The 14,557-nt window shown below is 46.2% G+C and overlaps 1 protein-coding gene across 1 annotated transcript in view; it reads right to left on the minus strand.

The window, feature by feature from the left end:
* The window catches only part of HEG1 (heart development protein with EGF like domains 1), a gene marked incomplete at its 5' end in the record, with an annotated part of 54,934 nt that overhangs the window by 21,109 nt on the left and 19,268 nt on the right, over positions 1–14,557 (minus strand). The window contains 12 exons of the mRNA XM_080621981.1: positions 1,523–2,884; positions 3,853–4,182; positions 4,689–4,994; positions 5,721–6,053; positions 6,770–7,078; positions 8,004–8,336; positions 9,422–9,736; positions 10,154–10,462; positions 10,964–11,152; positions 11,806–12,099; positions 12,466–12,687; positions 13,911–14,189. Of these exons, the coding sequence (XP_080478107.1) occupies positions 1,523–2,884; positions 3,853–4,182; positions 4,689–4,994; positions 5,721–6,053; positions 6,770–7,078; positions 8,004–8,336; positions 9,422–9,736; positions 10,154–10,462; positions 10,964–11,152; positions 11,806–12,099; positions 12,466–12,687; positions 13,911–14,189 (4,581 nt within the window). The remainder of the gene's footprint in view (positions 1–1,522; positions 2,885–3,852; positions 4,183–4,688; positions 4,995–5,720; positions 6,054–6,769; positions 7,079–8,003; positions 8,337–9,421; positions 9,737–10,153; positions 10,463–10,963; positions 11,153–11,805; positions 12,100–12,465; positions 12,688–13,910; positions 14,190–14,557) is intronic.

Genomic DNA, 14,557 nt, shown 5'->3' on the forward strand with positions numbered 1-14,557 from the left:
TTTGCCGTCCTTCAGTTTGTGCTTTGTACCATGGGGACCAGTGCAGCTTTTTCTCTCACAATGGTGAGTGCCCATGTACAAAGCACTATGTCCAAGGTAGCAGAAGACTCTTTTGCATCCTGGTAAGTGGCAAGCCTCAGTACTTAAGGAAAAGAGTAACTTGGCTAAAGTGTGAATCAGTTGGTAAAAAGGATATGCTACCTTAATTCTTTGATAAAATCCATTCCTCTACAGTGATTTTTTTATTATTTTTTTGTGTGTGTGGAGCTGTAGCTGTAATTAAAACCAATTAGCCTGATAAGTAACCTTTAAATACTTAAGTATTGGATGGAATATATGCCATTGCCAGTATTTCACTGAGATTAATGCAATTAGCACACACAATATCCTACGGTGGCATAAGGGCCAGGCTCCTGAACTTCAGACACACAGCTGACTTCCACTCATATAAAACTTTGGTCAACGTATTTACTTGAGAAGATAAGGAGCCTGGCAGCAGTTATAAATGATTGTAACAATACACTCGGCAAGATGTACGACAAAGGGTAATGGGTTAAAACTAAAAAAAGGGGAAGTTTAGATTGGCTATAAGGAAGAAGTTCCTTACTGTAAGGGTGGTGAGGCACTGGAATGGGTTGCCCAAGGAAGTTGTTAATGTTCCATCCCTGGTGGTGTTCAAGGCCAGGTTGGACAGAGCCTTGGGTGACATGGTTTAGTGTGAGGTGTCCCTGCCCATGGCAGGGGGTTGGAACTAGATGATCTTAAGGTCCTTTCCAACCCTAACTGCTCTATGATTCTACGATTCTATGTTGCCCAACAAGAGAAGCAACAGGCCCTTGAGTAGGAGATGATTTAGTGAGGTAGGAAGAAAACTACCATAGATCGTAGTAACAGAAGTTCCAACACAAATACCAGGTGCTGGCCAACTGCCTTTTCTCATGAATAAACTAAATATTGATTGATATCAAGCAACATTGCCAACTGATCAACAAATATAAAATGCATCCTACTCTTACTTAGAAGGCCAGTCAGCTTTATTTTCTTAAAATTTTCAAATTTCAGCTTACCATTTCTAACAGAAATGTTCACCAGAATGCTCACCCTCTTCCAGCAGTTCAGCTTGATTGCTGAACACTTAGCTTAAAAATACCAACATGGAGACTGAGTTCTTACCCTCAAACCCTGCTGACAACAGGCTTGTCATACACACATACATCACAGTATCACAGTATCACCGTATGCTAGAGATTGGAAGGGACCTCAAAAGATCATCTAGTCCAATCCCCCTGCCGCAGCAGGAACACCTAGATGAGGTTACACAGGAATGTGTCCAGGCGGGTTTTGAATGTCTCCAGAGAAGGAGACTCCACAAGCCCCCTGGGCAGCCTGTTCCAGTGTTCCGTCACCCTCACTGAGAAGAAGTTTCTTCTCAAGTTTAAGTGGAACCCTTTGGAGACCCTTAAAGGGGGACCCAGGTGTTCCTGGTGTCCCCACCACTGATGAGCACCACTAGGCACATTACCTGTTGCTGGAGATGACATCCTCGGCCTGGGTGTGCTACTTGATGGAGGAACAGTGGTTGCTTTAGTAGCAGCCAAAGTAGTTGCAGGGCTCACAGTGGTCTTGCTGGTTGGAGAGGCTTCAGAAGGACTCGTAACAAGGATGCTTTCCTCGGTGACTTTACCAGGCCTTGCAGTGGTGGGATCCACAGCTTCTGTGCTTTTGCTAGTGGTATAGACACGCTTAGTGGCAGCAGGTGTTTGAGCTCTGTGGTCTTTCATAGTGCTGGCATCACCTGTGGTTGGTGGGAGACTGGCTGGTGTTGTCAGCACAGGTTTCACTGTGGTCCGTACAACCACAGGGATGATGATGCTGTGGTTTGTGGCACTCAGTGAGGGGGTAGAGGGTGCCTCTGTTGGCCCAGGCTGTGGGGCATCACTGTCTGTGGTAAGCAGCAGCGTTGCCTTCCCAAAGCTGTCCCCTTGGGCAGTGGTGACTCTGAGTGAGGTGGTCTCTCTTACTGTCACAGGAGCAGAAACAGACATGATGTGTCCACCAAGCTGCTCCATAGGTGCTGTAGGAAGAAGAGACCCGGTGGAGGTGAAGGTGGTGCTGTCTTGGGGCTGGTGTGTGATATTGTGCTTTTTGGTCTCTCTGTGTGAGCTCCCAGCTACAGCAGCTGTGGAGGGCACCCGCCTGACCACAGTCGTAGCTACAGAGGTGCTTGCTTGATCGCTGTCACTGGACTGTGAGACCGATGATGGCGACGAAAACAGAGGCAATAAAGATGCTAATGAATAAGATGGGGAAAGCAATGAGGAAGTGGGCAAGGAGGATGACAAAGCCTGCAGAGGGGGTGAAGATGCCATTACAGAGGACAAGAGTGGCTCAGATGAATCTGATGATGTAAACAGATAATTTGGTGCTGGTGTTGATGACAGTGAGTGACGCAGAGATGACAGTGAGGAAGAGGCTGGAAATGCTGATGAAGATACAGATGACCTGCCAGTGGTCAACAACCCAGAGTCAGTGTTGAAGAGAGTTGTATGTTGTACGCTGCCTGCAGAAGCAGAAGTCAACTGTTTGGAAGAGTGTACGAGCAACGGCTCTGTAGATGGTTCAACAAAACTGCCTTCGCTGGATACATTGCTCCTCCTGTCCTGTGCCACGGAAGATTTTGATGGATCAGAAGGGTTGGAAATTTCAGAAAAAAAGGTGGAACTTTCTGAGGAGTCAGCAGAGGTGCTGCTATTCGAGATAGACAGAAGGGTCCTTTCTCCTCCTCTGGTATATGTGGTTGAAATGTATGTGCCATCTGTATGAGAAACTGAGGCCCTTTTCTCAGCATCGATGCTACTTACTGCCTGATGGCTACTTGAAAAGCCTGGAGCAAAAGAACAAAATATATTAGAAAGGTGGAGTAATATGAAAGTATTTTGATGTCATGTTAAAATAATTTGCTAATTACATAAAATGTTCTTGTCTGTGAACTGGCCCATGCTCTTCAAAAAATTTAGAGAGCCATCTAAACATAGCCTGAATTTAATTGATTCTAAAATGGTGAACTCAGACAGCCACAAGGCTCCTGCGAAATGCATAGGTTTCTAAAACACTGTCCTTCCAGTATTGCTTTTCTAATGTGATTGAGCGCTTATCATTCCATGATATTTTGTGGCAAGCTAAGCAGCAAAACATATCTGTTCTCTTTATCACTTGAAATTTATGAAACTCATATTTTCTCCTTCTTATCCTCAATTCCCAACTAAAGAATATCCATCTTTTTCTGCTGATTTGTTTTTAGATACAGTGATCTTCTTGCCTGTGCAGGTTGAATTTATTACATTATGTTACTTTGCAGGTTATCGTGAACTCACTGAGTGAAAACTTTGCAGTCAGGAAATCCTGAATTATTACCACATCAGTCTGCAACAAATTCAGATTATCTACTATAAAAGGTGCAGTCAATTTCAGGATGTACAGCTAAGTTCAGCAATCTCTAAAAATAAAAAATAGGGTATTGAAAACTCGATTTAATTCTACAATTAATTTAGGTCATCATGAAACACTTGAAAGTATCACCCAAAAGAAACCAGTTAGGGTGCAAAAAAATAATGAGGACATCAAAACAGGATTGTTTCCCTGCTCAGGTTCATGGCTTCATTTCTGGAATGATTCCCAGCTAGGGGGGGTCTGGTTTTGAGTCCTTTGGTAAAAACTTTCCCCTGAGTGAACCTTCAGGTGGCATTGCATGTACTAATGAATGAGAATTTTGCATACAACATAGATCAATGCAGGGCAATATGAACTTCCCCCCACCTCAAATGTACACTGTGTGTACACTCACTAACTTACTTGTGAGATCGTTTTGGACAGAAGAGTAAGTGGGTATCTTGGAAGAACGTGTGAAGAGAGTCTCCGCCGCAAAGCCCCTGCTGCTGGAGGCATTGACTGTCCCACTCTGCTCCACTGACACTGTCTGAGCTGATGCTGGAGAACTGTCAGTTTCGGCATAGGAAGCAGAGCTCTTCGTGCCGCCAGCCAGCACACCATCTGTCACTGAGTGCACTGTCCTCTCTCCATCCCCAGCAGACTTGGATGAACTGTACACAGGATCAGTGATGGGGCTGGGCATCCTTTCCTCAGCACTTGAGCTGCTTAGGGAGTGATGGCTGCTGGCCATGGCTGGAATAGGATCAAAAAAAGCAGGCATCTGATTTTTATCATCTCAGAGTAGATAGCACTTGTGAGTTCTACAATGATTCTGCTTGGAAATGCAGATTAACAAAATTGTGCAGATAAAGATTAAATACAGATTAAGAAGACCTCACAAATATATCACCTTAAATGTGGATTTTATACTAAAAGCTTACTCTAAAGAAAGAGAGAGAGACAATCAGTACCATTAGAGTCATAATGGCATGTAATTATCACCACAACCCAGGCAGGTAGTGGATGTGTCCTACAGGAGGAAGTTACACATCTCAGTCCTGAGATGTTTTTGTTAAGCATCAACAGCTGCAGATATACAATACCAAGCAGCAGAATTACCACTGCTTATAAATCCTTATCATGATACCCACAAAACTCTGACATGTTTGTGGTCGTATCAACCCCATGGAAGAGGGGAGACGAGGGGCAGTACTGTGTTTTCTATTCCAAACTCCATCCCAGAGTTCAATAAAACTCACCTGAAGGTACACGGGTAGCTGAGAAGTAGCTGGAGACCCTGGATGAAAGGGTGACCTTGGGCTCTGGATACCCTGCTTGGCTGGATGAGAAGTGTCCTGCTCCAGGCCATGCTGTGGAAGTTGGGAGGAAGCTAGTATGGGGCTCCCTGACCATGTCTGTGTGAGACATGGGGCTTTCTGCTGCTGTGCTCCACATGCCATGGTTAGTTACAGCCTGAGATGTCCCCTCCTTGTGGCTGGGGAATGTGGTCGAGACATATACGGTCTCAGTAGGAGCACCAGAAACTCTTCTCCCTCCCTCTGGAACTGCGAATCAGATATACACATAGATTTATATAAAAACATTTATTTTGCATATTAATAATACTATTTAGGACTCTACAGGGACAAAAATCTGAATATGTCGATCCCCACAGTGGAGGTGTTAGTTGGTGACCAGCATGACTTATTTGCTAAGTGGGGTTTTCAGGCAGTCTGTACTTTCCCCCTTTACTTTTCTGGTATTTTTACACCAGAAAAATTAAACAGATTGGGGTGCATGGTGTTTCTGGAGGAGAATGGTGGTAGGAATGTAGGAACTAGTCTTGAAGGTCGTGCAGAAAATTCCCTTGGGCAGATCAGTAGCTTTCAAACCTGCTCTGGTGGGACCCTGGCAGCAGAGCTGAGGCTGAAACACATAATATAAAAAATATAAAACACTGGGATATGAGGAATGGCAAAAGGTCCACCAATTCCTTGCCATGTCTCATGCCAGGCTTCCCTGGTTTGAGTGCTCAGGTCAAGGCTACATGACAGCTTTCAAATACAGCCCAGAAGAGCTGCCTGGTTGTCTAGTTTCCAACATAAGGAACACTGCCCCAAATGCCATGAGGCAAATAACTCACCAGCTATACAATGCTCAAATGCCATTCACTATAAACCAGACTTATTAGAAAGGCAAATCTAGTTTAAAGCTAGACAACTCGGAAGCTCAGGAGAGTGGCAAGGCGCAGGGATGTCCTCAACAGCAAACCTGGAAATCACAAGACCCACCTGAAGCACTTGTTGGAGGCAATGGCACTGAAATGCTGGGAGAAAATGCAGGCAGTGGCTTTGTTGGAAGCTCAGCAAGTCCAGCACCACTCTGTGAAACACTGCTCTGCCTCCCAGGCTGTGTTGCTGATGAGGATGGTAGAAGAACCACATCGAAGGAGCTGGTGTGGGGCGGAGCAGAAGCAGAGCTCCCTGCCACACTGAATGCTGCATGGGTATGTGCTGACATAGGCACTGTGCTCCTCTCCCCACCGTTGGTGGGTATCACTGAGCTGGGTGTACTGATGAGAAGGGCATTGGGCAGGCGTCCTCCTGTTGCCAAGGTCCCTTCAGCTGAGAAAGAACAAAGCAAAATAGAATTATACACCCTAAGCTATAAATAGGTGGGTGTGCTCTCTTCCACCACCATCCTTGGGCTGATGGCAGAGATATAACATGATAGAAGAACCAAACCTGGAGAAAACACTAACTGTGAAGACATAACCCTTTCCTGTGCAAGGAAGTGCTGCTCATAGGAGAATGGCTTGAAAAGGGCACCAGGAACAAGCTGCAGGAGCTCTATTGGCTTTGCTTCCCTTCAGTGCTGCTCCAGCACTGCAGTCCAGCCATGGGAACAGTACACCTGCAGTGCCACTGCGGTGGGTGATGTGGGTTTACAGCAGCACCAAACTCCCTGGTACTCGAAACAAAGCATGGCAGGCTCGAATGGGATAAATAAATACTGCATTTGCACCCCAGGGCGGGAGTCTGGAATGACTAGTTTTATGTCCTGCTTGTATAAACACAGCCAACAGGGCAGTCTTGAAATTGTGCTATCTCAGACAGCACACCAAATCTCAAGGACAGACTGCTCTTGCAGTAAGGCTGGTTTCTTTTTCTGGTGACTAAATGAGAAAAACAGCTAATGCACTTTTCTCTGGAAGCTGAAATTTTCTTCCATGATGACCAACACCATTGTCCAGCACTTTTTAGCATGCCCTCACTCCTCCATTCAGAGCAGTCATTAGAGGTCTATAGGAAGAAGCCCCATGGGTACGGTCAGAGCTCACCTGGTGAAATGCTTTCTGAAGAAGATGGTGAGCCTGCAAGAAATGGGTCTGTGGATGACACAGTGGCACTTCTGCCACCACCACCCTGGGCTCCCAAAGAGGGCTGAGTATGGTCTGGAGAGCTGATGGTTCTGGTACCAGTGGTGGAAATCTCTGTTGTTCGGGCCAGCCTGGTGCTGGCTGGCAGAGACCTTAACGTTCTCCCTCCACCCTTGGCAGCTGTTGTGGAAACCGCGGTACTGGTGATAGGGAAATTGGTTCTTCTGTCTGTTGACAGGATGCTGAATGATACATGGCTGCTTCCAGTAGCTAAGAGGTGATAAAGAAATAATTTACATTTTTACACATACAAAACTATAAACAAACAGATGAGCTTTCTTCCACTAACACCCAGAGACAGCAAGTACATACACAAGTAGTAAATATGAAATCCAGAGAATCATCCAAAGAAAATAGGAAACTTCCAAAGACATTAATCTTTCCTACAGAAATTTGTCTTCTAAAATCATGGTTTGATGCTGAGAAAACTGCTATTATATGAAAACTGTTGAACTATTAACACTGTGCACTTGATTTCACCATTATGGGCCTGAGTGCACTCCATGCTGCTAGAACAAACAAATACTGTAACAACACAGAAAAGCCTGGAAATCCGTTCAGACAAGCCACTACACTGAGCAGTGTGAATGTCTTCAAGAAGGACTCAAGAAATGGGACTCTTCAAGAAATGGGACTGGGGGATCAAACCCCTTCAGCACCCCAGTAGGGTCTTGGACTGAACAGTGACATGAAGGACCTCAGAGTCTACATTGAAAGGTGCCTTAAATTCGTTGAGCTGGTGCAATTTCTGTGAAGCAGCATGGTTCAAGGGGTAGGACAGAGGGCAGCACTGAGGTCTGTCCCTGGGACTGCAGGGACATGATCTAATCCTTAGTTCTCTTGCCTATTAAATGGAGATAGCAACTGAAGATAGCAAAACAAGAATCATGACTTGAAAGTTCATTATTTTTCTTGGCGTAATGAAACTTTCCACATATGTGCTCTTTCTGTAAAAACCCCAAACTACATTATTTGGTCAAGAAAGAGCTGAAAAGTTTCAGACACAAAATCACACTGTATCCTTCCAAACAACATATTCTGCACAGATGAAAAGAGTCAGGCAAGTGTAAGATACAGTAACAGTCCTCCTTTTACTTACAAGTAAAATGGTATTTCACTTCTAACTTGAGCTCACCTAAGGAAGGACCTTCTGAAGGAGAGCGAGAGCGTGTTAGCACAGAGTCTGCCACCCACTCGGTGAAATCCATGATTTCTCTGGACCCATGAAATCCATAGGTCTCTTTCACAGAAGACGTGGACAGGGATCGGATCGTGCCCAAGGTGCTGTACATGCCACTAGTGGCCGTGGAGACTTCTGCTGTCCATTGGCTAGTGCTGGTGGCAGATCCTGGGGGCCTCCCAGTGCTGCCTGTGGCCATGGCTGAAAAGAAAGTGCTGGTGGGAGAGGAAGCACGGGGGGTTTTGTTTGTCGTTGAGCTGTCAACTGGATGGTGGCTGCTTCTGATACCTAAGATACAATAAAAGCAGTTTGATTTATGCATCTAGAACTAGACATCTGAGGGATTGTTTGTCCAGCACACATTTCTATACTGTTTGTTGAGAAATTGAAACGACCAAGTTCTCAAGCTGGAAAAGGCGCAGCTCTGGGAAGAGTTGAACCCTTTACATCCAAGCATATGTGGCTTAAAAAAAAAGGCATGAAAATCTCAACTTGAAACCATGTTTTTGAAGTGCAGGCTGTGCACAATATCCAGTTTATACATTTAAACTGCCATTGAGCCTGTTTAAAACTTCAAGCTAAATCTAAAGGATGAGCTAAAACAGTCCTGACTTAGGTTTTCTAGTGACAGTCCAGAGAGCCAAGCTGCCATCTCAGTAGTTGGCTGACAGCACAGCTGTGGGGCCGAGAGCCCCACAGCACTGGACACTCAGGTCCGTACAGGCAGGACACAGCCTCACCCACAAGATACTCAGAAACACCCCCATGACCCAGCCTTGTGTTCAATGCAGCCTGATTTACCCCATGTTTAGCAGGCATGCTGCCCAGGGCTCTCCCATACTTGCAGTGCTTGGGATGCTGGTATTTCACCAGCTCACCAGGAGCAGGAGTTGCACTACAACTCACAGAGTGATGGGCTGAATTATGAATTAATAGCAATAGGTGGGGCAGAGTTCATCTGGAACTACTCCAAGGGCATGGGGCAAGTCAGCACTGCTGTGGCTATGGGGACTCTCAGAATGCTGCCTCTCTGCAGCATGGCAGATGCAGTCCCAGATGATGGCTGCAAATCCCCAGCAAAAGTGTCTCTTGGCAGGGAGAATGTGCATGCACATATTTCTGACTGATGACTGCTTTTCCCAGCACAAGAGTTGCATTAGCAATGAGGACATTGATGTTTTTCACTTTTTCACCCAAAAGCTGAGATGCACTCCCACCCTTCCCACCAGCCCCGCTGTCAGCCCAATGCAGCCAGTAATAAAAATATCCATGTATCCAATAACAACTGATGGTCATATGTAAGAGAAAACAACATAGGTATATGCAATCTTGTCCAGCCCCAAAGCAGCCAGCTTTCAGACTAACAAATTTACCTCTGAAAGTACTGTCAGAGGCAGAGAGGGAGCTTGTGAGCAAAGGCTTTCTGGAAGGTGTTGGGAGATCAGAGGCTTCCTGTGAGCCGCTAGGATGATGTGTCCTGGACCCTGAGGAGGAGAATGTCTCCCCTGAAGAGCTGGTGGGGTTGGTGGTATTGGCAGATCCCTCTGTCATGCCAGCTGTGTGGCCAATTGTGGGGTACCCCGGTGCGCCTGCTGCCATGCTGGGCATGTCAGCACCATGGGTGTCTGAGTGCAGCATCGCCTCTTCCGCAGCTGGGATGCTCTTAGGCTCGTAATTGTTGCTAAAGGCTAAAAAATAGGAGAAAAGAACTATAAAACTGCAAGCACATAAATGAAAATAGCTGGGTAGGTTTCATCCTGCTATGATGTAGACAGTAGATGCAGATAATGTATGTGTGAATATTCTGTATGGAAATATTTCATACTGGGAAATCATTAAGACAGGGAAAAAATTGTCTCTATATAGGAACTGCTGAAATTATTGCTTGCAAAATTCAACTGAAAGTTTTCAAGGAAAATCTATCCTTTTCTTCCAACAAGAATAATATTTATCCATACTTTCATTTCTGTGAAGTGTTTTTAAATGTACAGAATGTGCCAAATACAATATTATTCCTCCTTTCTTTAAAATAAAAAGGATGTATTTTGTTTATAGAGGATCTTTAAATAATGTTCTGAGTTATATGGGTAGCTATCAAAACTCACCTGGAGAAGTACTTTCTAAAGCAGATGGTGAGCCCATGAGTGACAAGTCTGTGGCCCCTCTGCCACCACCACCCTGGCCTCCCAGAGACATCCCAGGGGACTGGCTCTGGGCTGAAGAGCTGGTGATTTCAGTACCAGAGGTGGAAATCTCTGCTGCATCAGCCAGCCTGGTGCTAGCTGGCAGAGACCTTAACATCCTTCCTCCACCCTTGGTGTCTGTTGTGGAAATGGAGGTGCTGGTGGTGAGGAAGTCTGAAATTCTCCTCTCCATGGCTGACATATTGGATGGCTGGTAGCTGCTTCCAATGGCTACAGTACAATAATAGAAAAAAGATTCATATCATACATATGAAATTATAAACAGATGGATGCACTATCTTCCCAGATGCTTAGAGTGCACGTATGGATATTAAAACATAGGAAGTTTTCAATCTGGACAAAGTACTGTTTTGGAAAGGCATGAATCTCCTCACTGCATGAAGACCTTGCACAAAACCCAGGGCTCACTGCCAGGACAGCACAGTTTCATGAGAGGTGGCGTAGCTCAGACAGTGGAAAACCCCATGGGATAAGGACTGCAGGGACTTGCCTTTAAATCCCACTTGGTGGAAATCAGTCCAGGCCCTCTTAATATCTTTTTGTAGCTTGAACACAGCATCAATCAGCAAAGAGGGGAAACCTGAGCATGGCCACATTCCCGTATGAGCCTGCAGCTCAATTCACATCGAGGGCTTAACAGGACACAGGGAAAAATGTTTAAGGAAGCACAAAATAGGGTAAAACAACAAACCATAGACTAACCAAGCTCACCCACAGCAGTGCTTTCCAAAGCTGGATGAGAAGGGGCAAACCCATGCTCTGTGGAGGGCCTGGGGAAACGTTCCTGTGCCAGGGCCAGCAAAGAGGTCGCCGAGGCCAAGGGTTGAGCTGCTGAGCCAGGTGCTACCCTTTGGATACTGGACGTCAGATTTTCTGCAGCCCTGATGCTGCTCCCAGCAGCTGTGACAGAAGGAGAAGACATGTCAGGCTGAGAATGCTGGAGATGTGTTTGCTCCTGGCAAGCCCCACACATGGAATAAGGAGTTGGCAACACTTCAGATTTTCAATAAGTTCATGTGGAGTGAGGTAAAGCCTCCAATTTTGAGAGCTCCAGGAACTAGTTGCTTGCAAAGCAAGCGAGGGGAAGCCATAAGACCAGGGATCTCATGTTTGCTGTCCTGTATGGGTTGTTAAAACACAGGCATCTCTTCCTGTCTAGCCAAGAGAAAATTCCCGCGGCATGGCCATGAGTATGGGTTACCAACTTCATGCAGCACTCAGGTGAAACACACAGCTCAGGTGGGCCTGGGACCTCATTTTTGCTCTGCAGCTGGCACTGAACCAGCTGAGATATTTCACAGTTGCAGATGCCCACCCTGCAGAAAACACAACAATAAGGTCCAAAGGCCTTTTTTATGTTTAATGGAAGTGTTGGACCAAGTTATGTTTTCTGTTGTTTTTTCCTGCTTTCAGCAGGAAATTTCAGCTAACCATCCAAATAATAACAAACAGAATATATGCAAAACACAGCATCTTCTCTGTTTCAAGGAAGTAAAAGCTATATAAAGGCTTTTTAAAGGTATAAACCAAGTCTGTGGGCCAGCAAAGCTCACCTCTGAAAGTGCTGCCTGTGGCAGGCGATGCTGTGAGTAAGGGGCTTGTGGAGTTGCCCATGACATTCCTAGGGTGTAGCATGACATTGTTTGCAACAGTCTGGCTACTGGAAGCTTGTGGGGAGGACTGGGGTTGTCCTGGAGAGCCAGGGAAGGGAGTGCTTGGGACAGGCTGCAGTGTTCCCCCACTGCTCCCCGAGGGGCTTGGTGAAGTGGCTGCATTGCCTACAGAAGGGCTACCAGATGGCTCCTTGCCCATCCACCTGCTCAGCAGTTGTGAGGGGTCACTGGCGCCTGCAAGACAATGGGGTAAAGCAAATGAGTGCATAGAGACAGGCTGAACTGCCCACCCAGCATTCTCTGCCTACCCCCTACAGTCAGGGGTCCCCTTGCCTGTACTCTCCTACAGCAACTTTATGTTTGGGAGCTGCACCAAGTAATTCGTAGTTTTCAAGACTAAGAGAAGCCACATGGATCCTTCTCTCCACTCTCATGCTTGAAGCAAGCCAGAAAACTGCCCTGAGCACATGGTGAGGATGGAGGGCCGGACCCAGTGCACAATGCGCTCTAGCAGTGCGAGGGGAGCCAGGCTTAACTGATGCCCAGTTTCTCCACGGAAAAACATCCACCTTGTTCCCAGGCTGAACTGGGATGGCTCACCTGAGCGATGAGTCTCTGCAGATGAAGGCAGCATCGCTGTCATCGTGTTGTCAAACCCCGCCACATGCCAGGCCCCATGGTGCTCACCTAGCATCCTCTCAGCCAAATCAGTGCTGATGTCTGCCAAAACTGTACTCTCAGGAGCTGCTGGGGTGCTGGCAGAACCCAGAGCCCTCCTGTCTCTCTCCCAGCTGCCCACAGCATGATGATGGCTTCCAGCAGCTGGAAAGCAATGCAGAGAGTGTCATGTTCTTTACTGTGAAGGTGATAAGGCACTGGAAGAGGTTGTCCAGAGAAGCTGTGGCTGCCCCATCACTGGAAGTGTTCAAGGCCAGGCTGGATGGGGCTGTGAGCAACCTGGTCTAGTGGAAATGGGGTTGGGACTGCATGAGCTTTAAGGTCCCTTCCAACCCAAACCATTCCATGATTTCCCCTGGAAAAGTTGTTTTATCTCTGCTGGAGTGGCAGCAACATCACTCACAGTGATACCCACCCCTACCGTATGCAATAGATAGAGTCACAGCTGCATCCCCTGTGTTTCCTCTGTTTAACACTGAGCACACTGCAGTAGGGACTGCTAGGAACAGAGGGTTTCTGTCACAAACAAATACCAGTATTTCAAAATTTGTCTTCATTTGTGGGTGGCAAAAGAAACCTAGATTTAAACAAACAAACAAAACCAAAACCAAACAAATAAACAAAAAAACCCAAAAGATTAAATATGCAGAAGGCAATAAGGTGTTTATGGCAGGACAGCCAGCAGCTGGCACCCTGGGCACCTCCACACTTTTGTACCTGAGCAGGAAAAAAAAAGGAATTATGAAATTAAATAAAACCTCTGTGCTCATATCTCAGCAAGACACATTTCATCCAGTGACATTGAGAAAAAAAATGAAGTGGGAACAGGGCAATTAGCACAGCCTTGTCATCCTGGTGTGGGGAAAAGGTTTTGATTTAGTGCATGCTTAAAAGAGTACATTGGTTTATTCATGACCACAGTCCCACCAATGTGGTGAAGATTATGAACAAGTCCAAAGGTAAGTATTCACTTGCAGGATTTGCACATGAGGACCTCAGCTACAAATCATGATGCAGCTGGTCAGATATTTTTAACCTAGGCACTGATAAGCTAGGTTGGGTTCACGGTGGGGTTCAGCTCCTCCTGGGAAGAGGCATGGGGATGCTGGGTGTCTTCACTCTGCGTGCAGCCTTCGAGCTCCGTGGATGGGCAGGACTTTCGAGGGTGCTGCTGGGTGTTGAATAATGACAGCAGCATCTCCCAAGAACCACTTTCATTGTAACATTCAAAAAAAATCAGGTTTTGGATTTCTTTCAGAAATCTGAATTCCTAGCAGTGGGGATGGGAATATTTCCTAACCCACTGGCTATGCTCAGACCATGGGCTGAGCATGGCAAACAGGAACCCTGGCACCAATAAAACTTACCACGATGATGGCTGTAGGCAGGTAGGTGGGTTGCTGTCCCAGCAGAGGGGCTGTCTAGGCGTCCTGCTCCCAGTGGGGTGATATCCCCACTGCTGGTATGGGGCCCAATGTGCCCCATGTCCCCATTCACTGCTGGCACCACACCATGCCTGGCAGGCAGTGATGCATGCTCCCTGCTTCCAGCCAGCACCGTCATCAGCTCCAAATTGTCCATGAGGGCACCAGAAGTCCTTATCTCTGTGTACGAGCTTCTGCTTGCCTGATGGCTACTGTCAATGACTGAAAGGAAAAACAAGAAAAAAATCAAAATCCCACCACCAGTGCTGGATGTGCAGGCACAGCTAGCTGCAGTAACACTATGGCCAAGCCCTGATCTCATTTACACTACAGAAAATTCTGCATAATCAAAACACAGACATGAAATCTATTTTGGATTCACACCAGTGGAAATTTGATTGTTCCGTGGCGACAAATGCTGAAACCCACCTTTGTGCACAAGATTAATTCAATTCACATCCTCCTGTGTTTTGTGTGTTAGGAGAAATAAATCTTTAAAGGAGCAAAAAGAAGGTCTTAAACAAATATTTTATGGAGATAGGTACAGTGTAGAGTTGTCCGGGTTTCAGCTGGGACAGAGTTAATTTTCT

Source organism: Psittacula echo (assembly GCF_963264785.1).
Source record: "Psittacula echo genome assembly, chromosome: 6".
Taxonomy (NCBI): Eukaryota; Metazoa; Chordata; class Aves; order Psittaciformes; family Psittacidae; genus Psittacula; species Psittacula echo.